Source organism: Leptonotus elevatus, chromosome 19 (genome assembly GCF_054856555.1).
Source record: "Leptonotus elevatus isolate MCC_2025b chromosome 19, RoL_Lele_1.0, whole genome shotgun sequence".
NCBI lineage: Eukaryota > Metazoa > Chordata > Actinopteri > Syngnathiformes > Syngnathidae > Leptonotus > Leptonotus elevatus.
Window position 1 is genome coordinate 10,099,992 of NC_141257.1, and position 17,232 is coordinate 10,117,223.

At 42.6% G+C, this 17,232-nt stretch overlaps 2 protein-coding genes and 1 long non-coding RNA gene across 4 annotated transcripts; 2 read left to right on the top strand and 1 right to left on the bottom strand.

Moving 5' to 3' along the window:
• The first annotated feature begins 112 nt into the window (after window positions 1-112).
• On the top strand, window positions 113-1,511 carry dlx5a (distal-less homeobox 5a). Its single transcript, XM_086062809.1, has 3 exons — window positions 113-702; window positions 816-1,000; window positions 1,133-1,511. The coding sequence occupies exons 1-3, from the start codon at window positions 351-353 to the stop codon at window positions 1,448-1,450; spliced, it is 855 nt and encodes a 284-aa protein (XP_085918935.1). The 5' UTR covers window positions 113-350; the 3' UTR covers window positions 1,451-1,511.
• A 2,561-nt stretch (window positions 1,512-4,072) lies between these two features.
• On the bottom strand, window positions 4,073-6,588 carry dlx6a (distal-less homeobox 6a). The gene is made up of 3 exons (XM_086062719.1): window positions 6,200-6,588; window positions 5,660-5,853; window positions 4,073-5,577 (listed from the first exon to the last, which is right to left on the bottom strand). The coding sequence occupies exons 1-3, from the start codon at window positions 6,504-6,506 to the stop codon at window positions 5,338-5,340; spliced, it is 741 nt and encodes a 246-aa protein (XP_085918845.1). The 5' UTR covers window positions 6,507-6,588; the 3' UTR covers window positions 4,073-5,337.
• LOC147157867 (uncharacterized) lies at window positions 4,583-12,661 on the top strand. Of its 2 annotated transcripts, none has more exons than XR_015091255.1 (2): window positions 4,583-4,973; window positions 11,882-12,661. It is a non-coding gene; the product is annotated as an uncharacterized LOC147157867 (long non-coding RNA). The 2 variants fall into 2 exon arrangements; XR_015091256.1 differs by lacking the exon at window positions 4,583-4,973 and adding an exon at window positions 7,453-7,900.
• Window positions 12,662-17,232: the final 4,571 nt, after the last annotated feature.

Here is a 17,232-nt window from a genome sequence, read left to right on the forward strand (position 1 = left end):
GCCACCTCCGGGTGGTTCCCCTCCAATAAGGACGCTGCCAGTGTGAATTCAGTGTAGGCCGACTTGTGTGCGTGTGTGTGCGCTTGTGAGTGTGTGTGCGTCCTGGCCAATGGAACCAGATCCTCCCTGCAGTGCGTAAGAGCGCGTTTAGGATTTAACCAAGTCTGTGCTGCGCGCCTGGCTGCAGTCTTCATCAGAGCCCGACGACCTGAGACTATTCGCATGCACAATGTCAGTGTAGTTCCCTCGCCACTTTGGAGCCTCTATACGCTTTGTTTGTGTTTTTCTTGTTTTGTTTTTGTTTATTTTGTTGTGCACATTGAGCAATTCCAAGCGTTTCCTTCTGAATTATGACTGGAGTATTTGACCGGAGAATCCCGAGTGTCAAACCTGCAGATTTCCAGACTTCTTTCCAGCTTTCCGCCATGCATCATCCCTCCCAGGAATCTCCTACTTTACCCGAGTCCACCGCCACGGATTCTGGCTACTACAGTCCGGCCGCTGGAGTCTCTCACGGCTACTGCTCGCCCACTTCAGCCTCGTACGGAAAGCCGCTCAATGCATACCAGTACCAGTACCCGGCCGTCAACGCATCTGCTGGAAATTTTCCGACCAAATCTTACACAGACTACAGCTCGTATACGACTCCAATTTACCACCAGTATGCTGGTGCCTACAGCAGATCTCAGCCGAGTCCACAAGGTGAGACATTTACTTCTTTTTTTTTCCACTATAAAAAAACAACAACATTTAGGTTCAATTTGATTTCTCGTTGAAGGTTTAATGCCAATAAAAATCATACGTATTATGTACAGAAAAAGAAATTGTGGAGCCTGAGGTGAGGATGGTGAACGGGAAGCCGAAGAAAGTGCGAAAACCTCGTACTATCTACTCCAGTTTCCAGCTGGCCGCCCTGCAGAGGCGCTTCCAGAACACGCAGTACCTGGCCTTGCCCGAAAGAGCCGAACTGGCCGCCTCGCTCGGTCTCACGCAAACACAGGTGAGATTAAATAACACATCGTAGAATTGTATTTAATTTTCATGGAAAGACAAAAAATGCCGTGCGTAATTTGCATACGATGCAATTTCCCCCTTTTACTTATATCGTCGTTGTTGTTTTTTTCTACCCCAGGTGAAAATCTGGTTCCAGAACAGGAGATCCAAAATGAAGAAGATCATGAAAAACGGCGAGCTCCCCCCTGAACACAGCCCCAGCTCCAGCGACCCCATGGCGTGCAACTCCCCGCAGTCCCCCGCCGTGTGGGACACACACGGGCCCTCCAGGACGCACAGCCTGCAGCCGCAAAGCCTCAACACGTCGGCCTCTAACTTTTTGGAAAGCTCGGGGTCGTGGTACACGTCGTCGGTCGGAAGCTCGGTGGCCGCCCACCTGCAGACCCCCAACTCGATACAACACTCGTTGGCTCTCGGAGCGGGGACGTTATATTAAAAAAAAAAAAAAAAAAACAGTTGTTCATTTCATTAAAAAAAAAAAAAAAAAAAAAAACTTCTATGGGACTCGTGTTGACATTTCAGGGAAATATGCAATGTATTTGACAGTCATAGAAGAACCGTGTAAAATGTGTAAATGTGTGCATGTAATTTATTGCATTTTTGGAAGACTATTAAACGTTTAAATGGACCCTTTTCAAGCTCCGATTCTATTTTCCCGTTGTATCTATCCTGCGGATTTACAGTGGAAAATTCAATACAATATCACTGACATGAAAAATGATTGTAAGCCTCGGGTGACATTTTCTTTTGAAATGACATGCTTGTAAATCACAGCTGCAGTAGCGAGATGAATTATTCAGATTATGTTTCATTTGGCAGGCCCGACCGTTTATTTCCATTTTTATGGATTTGCAACGGCTTAAAAAAACACATTAACACAAATCTGTCACTGAAATGATCATTTGAAAGGAAATTTATATTTTTATTGCATATTTTTTTTATATTTAAGCATTTCTAGATACCACATTGAATTTATTGCTTTTCACAAGATAGCAAGGATTTTTTTGTGTGTGTGTGTGTGCGTGTGCTTGCAGCCAGTCTCCCTCGCTTTGTGTCCCCCTACAATTAGACGCTTTGAATGGCAGTGAGGGTGGGTGGGGGTAAGGGGGGGGGGGGTGTTGGTGGGTGGTGGTGGGGACGGCACGGAGATCTGAGACAATCCGCATTCCTGTGGGGGTAGGCCGGCTCCAGAGCTCTGCCACTCCCGGCCGCAGCCCACCTTCCGGGTAAAATCAAAAAGAATCCGAAATCCTCCGCAACGTCACCATGTCATTAGCTGCCAGAGCCACCGTGAAACCACTAAACAAACCTTGCCACTTGCAAGAGATATTTAAGCATTTGAAATGGAGCTAATTGAATTTCACCGGGCATGCATGCGCACAACGCTCACGCATGCGTTTTTTTTAAACGATAGCTATATACTAAATGCACCCTTCTCTTTTTTTTCCCCTGCATGCCATACGCTGTTGCATTTGACCCACTGACTACGCAAGGTCCACCTGACACACATTTGTGTTTTTTTGGTCCTCATACACTTTTGTTCTTGTAGAACCATACACATAGCTGCATGGCAAATTTTAGTGCGTATATGTTGACATTGGAAAACAAAACTCTCAGGACTACTTTTATTCATAGATTATTTTTTTTAAAGCACACCAAACAAAATTTCAATTTAGCCATTTATAGTGGAATAGAGTTTTATTGCCCTTTAATTGCAGTAGGCTATTATAATTGTATATATATTTAATATATATATATATATATATATATATATATATATATATATATATATATATATATATATATAGAGAGAGAGAGAGAGAGAGAGGCCTAATATCGTTCTCGTCTGTGTATAAACTGTCGTCCCATAATCATAAATCCCACGACTATATTTCGCACATACACACACACTAGTGGTGCCATTAAAATGAAGAGCCCCCGTTTGCAACCGAAAATTTCCCACTCAGCTATACCCAACCACACCCTACTATTTTTTTTTCTTCAGCAAATCGAGTAAAAATTAATGACAGTCAGTTTTACTGGACAGCTCCAACTGTAACACTCCACAATAATTATTTTCCATGCAGGATTAGGGCCCCCATTATCATAATCTGGCCATTGACAATTACCTATAATTTGCAAAGATGCGCACGGTTCTTGATTGCAGAGGGCCCTTTTTCCCCCTCCTTTCCTCTCTCCCAAGCTCGCCATCACTAAACAGTGACAGTAATAACAGCTAATTTTGCAGGCAATATATAAGAGCTTACCTCGGTGTGCAAACACTTTCCCACCTGGATTTATACGGAGAGACCGACGGTGCACGCCGGTTATTGCGTTTTTGGTGTGGTAATAAGGAGAAGCACGAGGAAGGTAAGAAACTTTTTTTGTTTTTGTTTTTAAGCATGCTGAGTGTTAAGTCAATCCGATTTGCATTGTGACTGAGGTGTTATATGTATCTGGTCAGGTGCATGATATTCTTAAAACAGACAGAATTCAATAATAAGAATTTTCTATATGTATATAGGCCTATATATTTATGTGTATGTGTTTAATATAGGCCAATGGCAATATGTATCATTTATAGCCATGCATGGAAAAAAATAAAAATGACAACAAAAACAACACATGAGTTGAATTTAAGAGCTGATTGAGACATTTTCTTGATAAGAACCCAAATCACTAAACAAGTTCTTGCATAAATAGCTATATGGCATTGCCAAAACTGTGCTTTTGAGGTAAATCCATGTTTTCTTTTGTGTCAATGAGTCACGTGACATTAAAATGAACACGAAATTAAAGAAAATCTGTCCGTTCTCTTTTTTTTCCATGGCTGTATACACATAAGATCAACAAAATAGTGGGGAACACCTCAAGTAAAATATGTTCTGCATCTATCTATCTATCTATCTATCTATCTATCTATCTATCTATCTATCTATCTATCTATCTATCTATCTATCTATCTATCTATCTATCTATCTATCTATCTATCTATCTATCTATCTATCTATCTATCTATCTATCTATCTATCTATCTATCTATCTATCTATCTATCTATCTATCTATCTATCTATCTATCTATCTATCTATCTATCTATCTGCTACCGCTAGCTATTTAGCTAGCTAGCTCTAGCTAGCTATTGTATTTTGCTAGCGAGCGAGCTAGCTAAGTAGCCATCTCGCCTCGCTATCTATCTTGCTATCGCATCTATAGCTATCTAGCTGCCATTTAACTATTTGTCTTTTATCCATCTTTAGTGGACGATTTAAGGTGTTAATTGTGATATTTGTAGATTTTACTGATGTTTTTTTTTTACGTTTACTGGTGTTGTACATTGTGGACATGCGCACATGTCTGGGGGCCCATGTGTGTGTGTGTGTGTGTGTGTGTGTGTGTGTGTGTGTGTGTGTGTGTGTGTGTGTGCGCGCGCGCCCCCAGGTAGCCTGAATGTGCGCCAGTGGGGCATCCGCGACTTTGACAGCTGCATGGAGCCTTTTCATCACGCAGTCGTCATTTCAGATAATATCTCCTCTTCTTGGCAATTTGTATATGAATAACCGAATAATTTCCCCCCTTTGTTCCATCCGCGCAACCTCCAAACCAAAATAAAGATGCCTTTTAGTATTAAAGTGGTAGAAAATTACAGGTAATTATCTTTGACGGTAAAAACGCTGTAATCAGCGGGCTACATCAAAAATTACCCTAATTATGCCTGCATTTATGAGAAAGAGGGGGAAAAAAAGCCTCACTTGGATAAAAACCCTGCAAATTGTCCCAAATATCTCCTTCATATTGAACGCCACTGCAGCTGGCTGCTTTGTTCGGCATCGATCCCGCGGAGCTTGGCATTTAACGGCCTGCATTAGGACGGAGAGACGGGAGAAAACATTTTGTCAATACTTCCAATAATTGAGGGTGGAATGACCTGCATGCGGCGAGAGTCTTTGGAGGTGCAGGGTAAGTTCATTTCCTCGCTTTAGATCTACACGGCGCGTTTCTGCATGCAATGTTGGCCCAATACGAGTGAGAATTGTTTAGATTTTTTTTTTTTTAAAGCACACAGAGCGTGTTTTGAGTCACGGTTTACTCAATCTGACAGAACATAAAAAGTGTATGTACAAGTGAAGTGATTCTATTTACAGACACGATTCCAACACAAAAAAAAAAAAAAGGGCAGTGTACAAGTCCACATGTCAGGCCATGAGCAGTCTTTGACCAAATTGGCTCAAAATGTCACTGACAATATTTGGTGACGGATGACAGCAGATATGCTTAAAAATGGCAGTCCCTCCTTCCGCCGCACCCGGGAGGCCTCCATAGTCTATCTCTGCATGGAGTCCTGATGCGGGGATGAATACCAGTGAGAGTATCCAGGCATGTAGCTGTTGGCTGCCATGTTTACTCCTTTGGATGAGGCCGAGACGTCCCATATGGGCGGGATGGACGGGGAGCGCGGGGAGAGGGTCATGGAAACCGGCATGGGGTCACTTTCGTGCGGGTTGCCGCCTTGCTTGAGCAGTTTTTTGAACTTGGATCGCTTGTTCTGGAACCAGATCTTTACCTGGAAGCCAAGAAGGGAATTAGAAATAGTCGATTATATGCTCGTTCGATTTTATAATAAGAATTGGTCTACCTCGTCCTACCTGCGTTTGTGTCAGTCCTAACGAGGCGGCCAGCTCGGCCCGCTCAGGTAAGGCGAGGTACTGGGTTTGCTGGAAACGGTGGTTGAGCGCCTGCAGCTGCAAACTGGAATAAATGGTCCTGGGTTTGCGGATCTTCTTGCCTTTGCCGTTAAAACGAATCTCCCCGTTTTCAATCACCGTCGTTTTCTGCTGCTCTGCAACAAAAAAGGAAGCAATTATCATTCAAAGTATCAGTGCGGCCCGTTTTTTTTTGTTTTTTTTTAGCTGTCATTTTTTTCAGATATCGCCTGTAATGACATGTCAATTAAATGCTAATTATAACATTCAAGGCTGCTTGATTTCAATTCGCGTGGTTGTGCGCGGATGATCACACCCTGTTGTTGTCTTTTTTGGAGGGGGGGTGAGGAGGACATAAACGTCCGACATAAAAAGGATGGCTGGGAACATAATCGAATTATTTGGCTGCTTTTACGCACGCGTGGAGGAGGCGCAATCGAGAGAGAGAGAAAAAATATATATCAGAGGCGGTTTTGGTCTTACCTGCGCCGTCTAACCTCGTCTGTGCCCCCGTATTGTTGTGGTAGCTGGACAAATAGGGGCTGTGGTGCGGATGGCTCACGTAAGGGTACGCTAGGGACCTGTTGTAGGTGTTGCCGGCCGGATAGGCGGCGGTGTTGTCGTGCTGGTGGTGGTGCGTTCCCGAGTGCAGACAGTGAAGCGGGTAGTGGGCCCCCGCCATCGACGGCGAGCTCTGCTGCGAGTGGGACTGCTGGCCAAACTCCATGAAAGCAGACTTGGACGAGTCCTGCGCCTCCAGACCGTCAGCCATCGTAGTCATGGTCATCATCGAATTTTCCTGCCTTGAGAGCACTCACCCCCCTCTCTCTCAAGAATCGGCTTCCTCTCTCTCTCTCGCTCTCTCTCTTTTTCCGATAAGGTCCCGGATCCCCCCCACCACCCCGCACCGCCGCCACCACCACGAGCGATTTTAATCCCGCCGATCCTGTGATAATTCTCACCCAGTACGCTAGAAGAGGTGGAAGATTTTTTACTGTTAAAATTGCGCCCTTGCTTGTAGACTTGGTGCAGACGCTACAAGTAAAATGGTTTGTCTCCAAAGGGCAGCGCCTTCCTATTGGTCATCCGGGCGCGACGTCATCATGCAGGGCTGTGCGCTTTGACGGAGACTTGAGCTGGAGTTAACCCACCTTACCAGCTCCTACTACGAGGGGGGGATAATACAGGATGGGAAAGACGCCTAATTCCCACAGACAAGCCGAGCTGCAGAATTGCCCTATCGCTTTTCACTTTCTTTTTCTCCCCAACCCAAACACCCAAATTACGCACTAGAATGCACTTTATTGTACACTACAGCTGCACATATAATGCTTATATTTTGCCGTCACATCACTCGTGACCTTTTTAACTAATTAGCATATTCCCTTATAGATCAAAACAGTCGATTTTTGTGCATTTATTTCTAACATATTTGGACTGCCCTAACAATTATAATGAAATAGATTCACCCCCCCTCTTTTTTTTTTGCAGCCCTCCTCTGTTTACTATAACAATGTATCCCATCTGACGATTGAAAGGAAACAGGCACATCATTATAAACAACTGTAATAAAAAATGCAATGGGTGAATTGGAGATTCCAATGAGTATAAAATCATTTAGTTTTACATCATTGCAAAAATCACAATTTTCTACATTTTTTCCCCCCCCTTGCATGAGTGTAGCATTAAAGGGCCATGAAAATACTGTAATTACGTTCAGTCAAGGTACCACGAAGACCTATTTGATTAGCGGGCACACTTTCCTCAAATTGCAGCCATAAAATTTAGAACAATTCCCCATAATGATGGTGGACTGGCTTTATTTTGGGAGGGTTGGAATAAAAGTGGATATAGCATAAATTATACCCTAATTACACGCCAGTGTCGCCTCAATTATCCTCTTATCAAGAACGCTCGTCTCAACAGCGGCGTTTAGTTTCACTTTTGCGCCTAACAAGAACTTGGTACCTTGCTATTATCGTCAACTACGGTTGTTATTTACTTTGTGCGATTTAAAGGTGCAACAACCCTGCTGCTGGATAATCATTTTTACATCAGCAGCAGACCAGGAGAGAAGCACACATTGCGGGGAATGCTGCAACGCATTCACGTGGATTTATTTGTTTCGAGCATATACTTTAATTTTGTTAATCTGAATAAAAATAAGAGCGGGAGGATCTGAAGGTAAGATGCTAAATTTATTGCTGGCTATTTATTGGCTTAATAACTATATATTTTTTATTAGGATTTCTGTTTTAAAGGCACATTATGGTGAAGTATTGCACGGGTGTGTTTTAATGAGAACACGATATTCCACCTTGTTGTTTTAGAAATGAACCCAACCAAGGCTCATTAAGAAAACCAATATCACGATATTTTAAAAATATAATGTAAAAAATGAGACAATGCGTTAATGTCCGTCAAATTCCGCCTAAACGCCCCAAATGATCAACTTCACATGTACAATTTTTTTTTTAATCACTTAGTTCCTGTAAGTAGATGATTGACCCACAGCTCAATCAATGCGTGTTTAATATAATCGGTCTGTCTTATGAACACTGATGAATGACTCTTTAAAATCACTTACCAAGCCATCGGATTAACGTGTCCATTTTAACGTCAAATATTTGTAACACTCAAACTTTTTTTATTTTTTTATTTTAATTTTCCACTTGTTTACAGTTTTGACACCGCGTGTTGTTTCTTCCCTCGCATGTGTAAATCGCGCGTGCGTTAACAGGGAGCTGCATCTCCACGAGAATAGTGTGGCTGTGGCTTTGTGGCGGGTCCCTCTCAAGAAAGCCACCCCCTTGGCTGCCAACCGGGGGGGGACCGGCGGTTGCGACTAAAGAGAGAGACCGGGAGGCATTTCTGAGACTTTATGTCTCCCACTGTCGTGTCGCATACAGTCAGGAAGGCTTTCACGCACGCACATTACGCATGCAACGATGCAAACGTTTGATGTGTTGTTTACTAAAAAAGGAAAACATAAATTGTGGATGAAAATGATTATGCTTCCAGGATGGGCCTTCCATGGCGCAGGTGTGCGTGTTCACAACAAACAAAGGCATGCACGCTGCTCCTAATTGATTTAATTTCAATTTATGTTAATCCTAAAAGCCTATGTGGGAGAAATATCTTGAAATATGGCGCAATAATGGAATATGTTCTTATACTCGGTATGGGACCCTTTACTCTCGATGTAATGCACTACATTATTATATGTTCGGCAGCACAGTGGTCGCTATGAGGGAGAGGATTTGCTCGCTAGATAATAGACAGGAAGGGCAGGAATCACAGGCTTCTTCTTTTTTTTTTTTTTTTTAATTATTATTTTATTTCCCTCCCAGAATGTACTGTTCGACGCCGTTTATCCCTGATGATAGAAAATTGCTCTGTTGCCAGGACGCCGAAATAGAGGGCAGAAGCAACATTTCCATTTTCCTGTTTGAAAGCCGTTGCGATGAATTTGTCGCCCTGGTAAACAAAGGGGAGCAAACAAAGATACCTTTTTCTGTTTTGTGTGTGTGCTGAAAATCATCTTAATTTTCTCGACCTCTTTACTGCATGCGAGTTTTAATTTTAATTTAATTTAAATTATTATTATTATTTTTTTTACAGCATGCAGAGTTTGCAAATGACATGCTTGGCCTTGAATGTTAGGCCCAGGCATACTTCACATGCACTTATTAGCCAACCTGAATAATTAGAGCGCCTTTTCATATACCTGATTAATTGTTAATTAGTGGACGTGCATTAATGGCGATGTTAGGAAATTGGAACAATAGGATATTATTATTATTCACGTTTTTACTGTTATTCATAGGGAATTGCTTGGATGCATGGAAGTTATTATTAATATCAGGTGACGATATTTAGAGTCCAAAGTCCCCCCCCCCAAAAAAAGTATTACTGTAATATAGGAAAACTGTTATTGCTGTGAGAGGCCGTGCAGAAGAAAGTGCAATGTTCAGCAAAGTGCAGAGGAGCTGAAGAATGTGAAGTGAGGTGGAAAAGAAGCGAAGAGAAAGGAAGTCACACCTGCTGAAACGCACTGCTCTTGTTCTCATGGTCCAACTTTGTCAGGCGATAGCTTCACCTTTGTTTACGAGCCAACAATCTCCTCCAACGTGAAACTGCACTTGTATCATGTTTCAAATATGTGACTTTAATTTCCACGCAGCCACTTTTGAAATTTCATTCGAAAGAATATTGCAATAAAAATCATGTTTAATATAGCACATTTATGTACAGGCAAGCTATTTTCATTTCCATATCAGCTGTAGCCTCATAATATCATAATTATTATTCCGTGGCCTTGAAAGCACCGATAGAAGCTTTTTCTGCGTTACCTCTGATCTGTCAGTGTTGAGTGGATGGATTTTTAGGACTTTTTTTTTTCCATTTTGGAGAAGTGAAGGCAGCCAATTATTGTCATCATTGCCCTTGAAAATGCATTAGGCCTCACCCGAGGGCCCAATCAATCAGAGTGAGTGAAGAGCCGATTAACAGTCGACTTGCGACCTTTTCTGCAGCCCAAAAATTCACCCCAAAAAAAGGCCAAGGTGGCGATCTTGTTAGTATTGGAACCTTGCCTTTTATCATTAACTTTTGTGTGTTAATAATTTTATTTCATTCAAGCATGGAGCAAATTTCCGTTATTCAAAAAGGTGTGAATTTTATGATTTAATTAAAGAGTGGATTATTTTTGGAAAAGCCTGCTCCAAGGGAATTAAATTGTAGAGGGAAAATGCCATAATTTTGGTAATAATCGGAACCTGGAAGAAAATTGTTTTGGCTTGAGTTTGTTTTATTTAAGCTATAAGCAGATCCAGACTCTGGTTTTTAATGCCTTGAGTTGATTAATTAGCCTCAAATCACATTCTTTAAAGTAACTGTAGTTTAATTACCGTTTTTTCTTGCCAATAATAAAATTATTACATTTGTGGTGTAAACACAGCAATTCCAGTCCAGTGGAAAATGATCCCATATTTTCACTTAATTTGCAATAAAATAAAACAAACAAACAATTTTTGTCATATCCGAACTGTCAGTAGTGTATTATTAAAATAAACGTAAAAAAAACAAAACAGCCCTCTTTGGCCTCATCCAATTTTGGCACAAAACCACAGTGTCCGAGGAAAAACAGCCAATCAGAGACAAAAGCACTTGCCATGGCAGATATACTACAATGTAATATTATTACTATTTTTAGCAAAATACATATTCCAATCTATAACACTCAAGGCTCTGTTTTTGTAGACAGTGCATGTGCACCTTGGCACAAATGTTGACGGATCGTGATTGTTGTATCAGTGCAAGGCTCACCGCGCATGTTTGCCAAGCTGGAGATGCAGCTAGCAGAGTAACAATTTGTTTGCAGAAAGGCGATTTAAACCCTAAGCTCTCCTCAGACCACGTATGTGAAGAGCAGGCATCAAACACAGCTGGGGGGGCACATCAACGATTAGAGTCGGGAGCAGTCTCTGAGCGGCTACGTCACGGCGCAGATGTGCTTCCGCCATTTTGAGACATTTCAAGGAAATGAAGGCAGCTGCTTCGATTGGCCGTGATTGAAGTCGGCTGTGACCACTCCCACAGCGGCGCATATGCTGAATGATCAGCATCGGGTCTAAAAAGTCTCTGCCCGGAAATGCGTCACAAGCTGCGCCGGATTTAAGTCGGTCATGAAAATAGAGCCTTAGGTAACACTCCATTACGAATAAGTCATGCTATCAAGCTAGCAGCCGCGACTAACAGATGTTTCATAGTGACAGTTTCAACAAATAAGACAAAAAAATGTTAACTCCTTTCAAATATTGATTTACGACAAATATGTAAATATCTTTGCTTATCTATCTATGACGCCAGTGACTTACAGTGACAAGTGGAACTATTACATGCTCTTCCACTAGATGGCAGAAGGTATAATTGCGTTGCATTGAACTGAACGTCAGGTTTCACATCGATGAATTCAATTTGTGAGTAAATTGAGACGAAACCTTCATTTTGTCAGTCTAAAGTATATTTAAAAAAAAAAATACTGTCATGAAAGATTTTTAATGTAATGCTCATTGCTGATGTTCAACCATTTTCTCTCTCACCCACCTCTGCCACCCATTTACCCCCCCCCCCCCCCCCTTCTACCCCCACCATCCTCAACAGGTACGCCTCCATCCCCTCTTGGCAGCTCCAACCCTCCCTTCTCTCCCCTTCCGCCTCCCCCTGGTTGGCTTCCACAGCTGTGGCGAGTGAGGGGGCAGATGACCGGAGATTTGGCCCCTGGGAGAGCGCCGAGCCATCCTGGTGCTATTAGACTGGTGGCTAATAATAGGTGTTTCAGACTCGGGGAAGATCAATCAGAGGGGAATGGGGAATGTTCAGGCCAGCGCTTTTTACACATCGGCCCAGATGGATGAAATTACACTTGTCAGTTTTTAGTTGCATTACTCCCAAATTGGTTGTCTACATCCCCCTCCCCAACCTCTCACTGCCTCATTCCTGCTCTTGTTTTTTCTCCGTTATTTTTTTTTTGTCCTGGTTCATGTGTCAATGTCCTGCTAAAAGGATTCGGCAGTGAAATCCCTGTCATTTTGCGCCTGGCCCTCCAGGAACAGCCCTGCGTATTCACTTAAAAGGACATTAGTTCCTTGTCTCCGCGTGAACATTTTTCATGTTAAAGTGCATGATTGTGTAAATGTGCAGATGACATTTTGTATGTGAAGTGTATTATCAAGATGAAAAACTGTCAGGAATATTCAAATATGCTTTTATGCTGTTTTCTTTTTTGCTACTTTGTGGAATTTGAATGTATTTCTGAGAAAATAACACTAGAGTTCAATGGAGTTTCAAAATGATTTTTTTGAATGCAAAATGAACGTTTGTCTGTATTAGAAGAGAAAATGTAAACAACTGGTTTTAAAGATAAATATCTTTACAACAAAATGAACATGTTGTTTATTAGAGCTCCGTACTAGAAAAAACGACAGTAGCCTATACTTACTAATAATTTAAAAAGTGCTTCTTAATTCCAATTTTTTTTTTCTAACAATAAGGCTCTAAACTACACAAAAACACAGACATTATTTGTCATGGTCACAACGTGGCTTGTTGTTGCTAGGAAGAATTCCAAAGGCCTAATTAACTGACCCAGTGGCCAATGAGTTTTGAAATTGCAGACTAGCCGAGTAAAAATGCTAACTTAATGTGTACACATGAATTCAACGATTGAATCGCTGCTCTCCATATTTGTCACAGGTTAATTGTCATATGCACAGCTGAAACACAGTCATTGATTACACATGATTACATACAGCTCAGAAAAGAAAATGTACATAAAGTGCTGCTGCTGAAAAGATCTACACACATTCACAATGCTGTTTCTCTACAAGAGGGATCAATCAGTTTCACCGATTTTTTTTCTGAAAATGATTTAATAATTAATAGTTCAATAAATCTTTGCTAATTTATCCTCAGTGAAATATAGTGACAGCCAGAACTATTAAATGCTCCTCCATTAGATGTTGTCGCTGATACAGTGAGGAGTGGAGCCAATTTCTCACCATCTTTATCACATCATGAACTTTATGTAATATTGCGTAAAAATGATTCAACAGTGCGTTACGGCAGATTGAGAAACAATCATTGAGATGATCCACCCGGATGACGCAGCGGCAAAAAAAAAAAAAAAAAATCCTTGAATACACCTTTAAACGTAAAATTCAGTCAAGTCCTGTTTTTATCCACCTTTTGCAGCCATTTTGCCGCCATGATGTTAACGGAAAATGACATCGCAGCTGCTCAGGGTAGCGACCAATCATGGCTCAGCCTGCTAACATCACATCACCAAACTCAGAAAACAGCTGAGGCGTGATTGGTCATTACCGCCCTGAGCAACTGTGATGTCATTTTCAGTTGACAGCAGCTGACAAAATGGCGGCCCCCTGGATTTTTGATGATTAATTCATATTCCACAAATGTAGTATTATATCCGAATGCCATGTTTCCACAATAGTGGGGGCGCATAGAACATATTATTGTAAAGAAAATGTATGACTTAACTTCCCTTTTAACTCATTCATTGCCATAAATTCATAAAAGAAAACGATTATTAAAAATTAGGGGCGACAGGCAATTAAACAGTTTTTTTTAATTAATCGCATGACTTCACTAGTTAACTCACGATTAATCACAATTTTTATATCTGTTCGAGATGTACAAAAAAAAATCGAGGTTTTCATACTCTTGTTAACTCTTTGACTGCCAGACGTTTTCAGAAAAGGGATGCCGCCAGTGCCAGCCGATTTAAGCATTTTGACTGATTTTCAAGGTCCACAGAAAATGTTCTGTTTGGACTATGGAAACACACGTACTACCAAATGAAAGATTGGACTTTCATCTTTCATCAGAAAAAAAGAGTTTGTTTCTACCTTATTCCGTTCTTTAGTAATCAACAATAGAAAATGGTTAGTTTGACCCAATTTCGCCTGTGTTGGACCAAAATACGGAGAAATCAAGCTTTTAGTGAAACGATATTATTTCATGCATTCTAGTGAATTTGACACTTCTTTTTGTCCATGAATGATGCCACAAACACCTAAATAGTGCTTTACTTCTATAAAACACTACCACCAAGAATGAAAAAGTGTTTTTTGATAGCAAAATACGTTTATTTACATTCAACAGTGTAACAATTTGACAACAATTTGGCAAACTATTTACAAATGTGTGCAACTGTGGTGCTATTTACAAATATGTGGATGTTTCAACGACAGTTTTTCTTTTTGTAACACTCTCCTGCGTGCAAGGAGACGCAACAGCATTTGCACAAGATTGCCTCTTCGCGTGCGCCACTTTCTTGCCGGCCGTTTTTTTCCGGGGAATAGCAAGTATATACTGCATCAACAATATGTGTCATCAAGTCTAATATCAGGATCATGCTACGGTTACGTTACGGTGGTGTTACGTCTCGCTTCCCCGTGTCCTTCAGTTGCTATACCGGGTGGTAGGAGATCCATTTTATCCACTCCATTCATGGTGGCATCGTAGTCCAGAAACAGTGTCTTCTCCGTGATCAGACTGTACCCGCTCCTCCGATGAATATGCATTGGACTCGGGGTACTCTTCATTGTCCGATCGAATGTCCGCTTGTGCAGCTCCGCGTTTTCCGGCCTTAGCAGCGCTAGCCGCGCTAGCCGCGCTTTGCCGGTGGGGCTTACTACGTGTTCATAACAGTCACGTTGGCGTAGAGTCATCTTCATCATCATCATCAATCTGCATTGGTCGATGCCAACTCTCCATCGCCCGATCGAATGTCCGATTGTGTAGAAGTACCCGGCCGGCTATTGTGCGCGTTTTCCGGCCTTAGCAGCGCTAGCCGCGCTAGCCGCGCTTAGCCGTGAGGCTTACTACGTGTTCATAACAGTCACGCCAAAGCTTCCAACTTTGGCGTAGAGCTCGTTGTCATCATCATCGTTGACATCAATGCGCTTTTTAGTATTGATTGATGCTTTCCGTCTTTGAAAAAAATGCTCAAGCTGAGCTGCTTGTAACCGGTTGCTTGGTCAAGCCATTGTGGCTTGGATCAGCCATTGTCTCCTCAACACTCTAGCTCCGCCTCACGTCTTCTACTGACGCCCACGGTGGGCGGCCCATCCAACCTTGTGCAAAGAGAGTCATCGCTGCCCTCTAGGGGCCAAAACGAGTCTTTGACTAATCAGATCAGCCTGATTCTTTCAGCACAGCTGCCCAAGGCTTTCCTGCACCCGTTTTTGAAAAAAAAACAAAAAAACATAGGGGACGTCTTTTAACGTCCTCGGCGCCCTTCCCTAGGTTTATGCTAAACGTTTTATAACGTTTATGGCAGTCAAAGAGTTAACAAAAATGTTAAACTAATAGAAATAGCTCAAATGAATTCTTGACGTTTATAGCCGTCAATGGCAGTGAATGAGTTAAACATATGTTGCATATCTTCCCGTAGTATCAAAATATAAAGCGGGGCTTGACTGCAAATGCAACGCAGTGTAGCCCTCATGCGGCTACCAGCTACGTCTGCAGACAATTTGTGTTACTCCTGTATAATCCACCCCGCAAAAAAACACAAGCGTGATAATCACAGCAGAAGACTGGCTGTGTGTTAAAGTATCTGTTCTGAATCGCTCACTGGGGAGACATCCCAAACTCGCTCCCTCCCTCCCAATGGAAATCAACACAACACAGCTCCCAGATGTTGGGGTCTCCGGGCCCACGCAGCAGCCCGGAGTCGAGATGCTCCTCAATGTCTGATTGCACGACGGAGGAGACTCGGGGAAGAGAAAAGCCTCTTTGACTGAAAAACGCAGTGACCATGGGGGAGGGAATCAGGGCCTCTGTGTGAGCGAGAGTCTCCTTAGCAACAGGAAGAAAATTAACACTGACATCCTGACTTCCCAGCGAAACTCGTCTCGGGCCTTTGGCTGGATATTTTCATGCGTGGGGTGAGAAAAAAAGGGGCAAAAAGAGAGGGATGAGCGCTGATATAAAGACACACACACTCCCTGCTTGTCTCCCATTTATATTCAAATGAGTTTTCCTTTTCTGCATAGCTTGTGTGCGCTGAATACAGAGAGTCCTAATATATGTATTTTGCTCATTTTACTGTGTCTGGCGTTTCCGCGCCTCTCCTCTCTGACTCTGTGTTTGCCTCCCGCTGCGGTAAACACAACATTGCGATGATAGCGCATGCATTTCAGAAAGCTCCAAACACGGCAGAGGAGCAGAAACATTCATTCTCTCTCTCCCCCTCTCCCCCAAGCCGCCAGTCCTCTTTCCTCACTTCCAGCCAGGGTATTCAGCTCCCATGATTGCAAACATGCATAATGACAGCATCTCCTGGGGGCCGGCGGAGGTACCCCACTGATGCTGAGAGTCTCTATCCTGTCGTCACATTGCAGGAAATTTGTCAGCGATGCACTCCGGAGCCTGGTGGGCTTTGGCAAGGCTCCGCCGCCAAGCCGGGCTGGCTGTTTTTTTTTTTTGTTAATAAAATGAAGTGCAAATTGGGCCGGGCTCGTCGTGCTTCCTCCCATTACGAGGCCAGGGCGAGCGCCGCGGAGGCATAAGCGTGAATACATTATCAAGTAATGAGGAGACATCCAGGAGAGGGTCACGGGGGGTCGTCGGGCGGCTCCAGAGGCCGCGCCGAAAGCTTGCAGCGTGCTCAGCCGTGGATTAGTCATTTGTGTTTGAAGAGCAAGCGAGAGGTGCAGTTCAATGATGTTACACATAGCAACAGTTGCTAAGAATTGCGGCGAGCGAGTGCTGTTGAATACGAGCGGTTGAGGCCGAACAGTAGCGAATAGAGGCCAGGATGCTTTGTGTATCAAACGTGCTGCTTTTGTTGCAATCTCAGGTGATATTCATGAAAACCATGGGCAGTGGCAAGCATAATCACGTCGGAGCAGCGTGAGCACAGCAGAGACAAAATGTCACTGGCATTTGGAATTCTAAGCAAGTCAAGAACATGCAAAAGTTGAGTA

Bases quoted from the DNA above. Each gene is read 5' to 3' on its own strand.
- dlx6a (XM_086062719.1), bottom strand. From the start codon at position 6,506: ATGATGACCATGACTACGATGGCTGACGGTCTGGAGGCGCAGGACTCG. The intron at 5,854-6,199 runs GTAAGACCAAAA...TTTTTGTTGCAG, and splicing joins GACGAGGTTAGACGGCGCAG to AGCAGCAGAAAACGACGGTG. The intron at 5,578-5,659 runs GTAGGACGAGGT...CTTGGCTTCCAG, and splicing joins TAGGACTGACACAAACGCAG to GTAAAGATCTGGTTCCAGAA.
- dlx5a (XM_086062809.1), top strand. From the start codon at position 351: ATGACTGGAGTATTTGACCGGAGAATCCCGAGTGTCAAACCTGCAGAT. The intron at 703-815 runs GTGAGACATTTA...TATTATGTACAG, and splicing joins ATCTCAGCCGAGTCCACAAG to AAAAAGAAATTGTGGAGCCT. The intron at 1,001-1,132 runs GTGAGATTAAAT...TTTCTACCCCAG, and splicing joins TCGGTCTCACGCAAACACAG to GTGAAAATCTGGTTCCAGAA.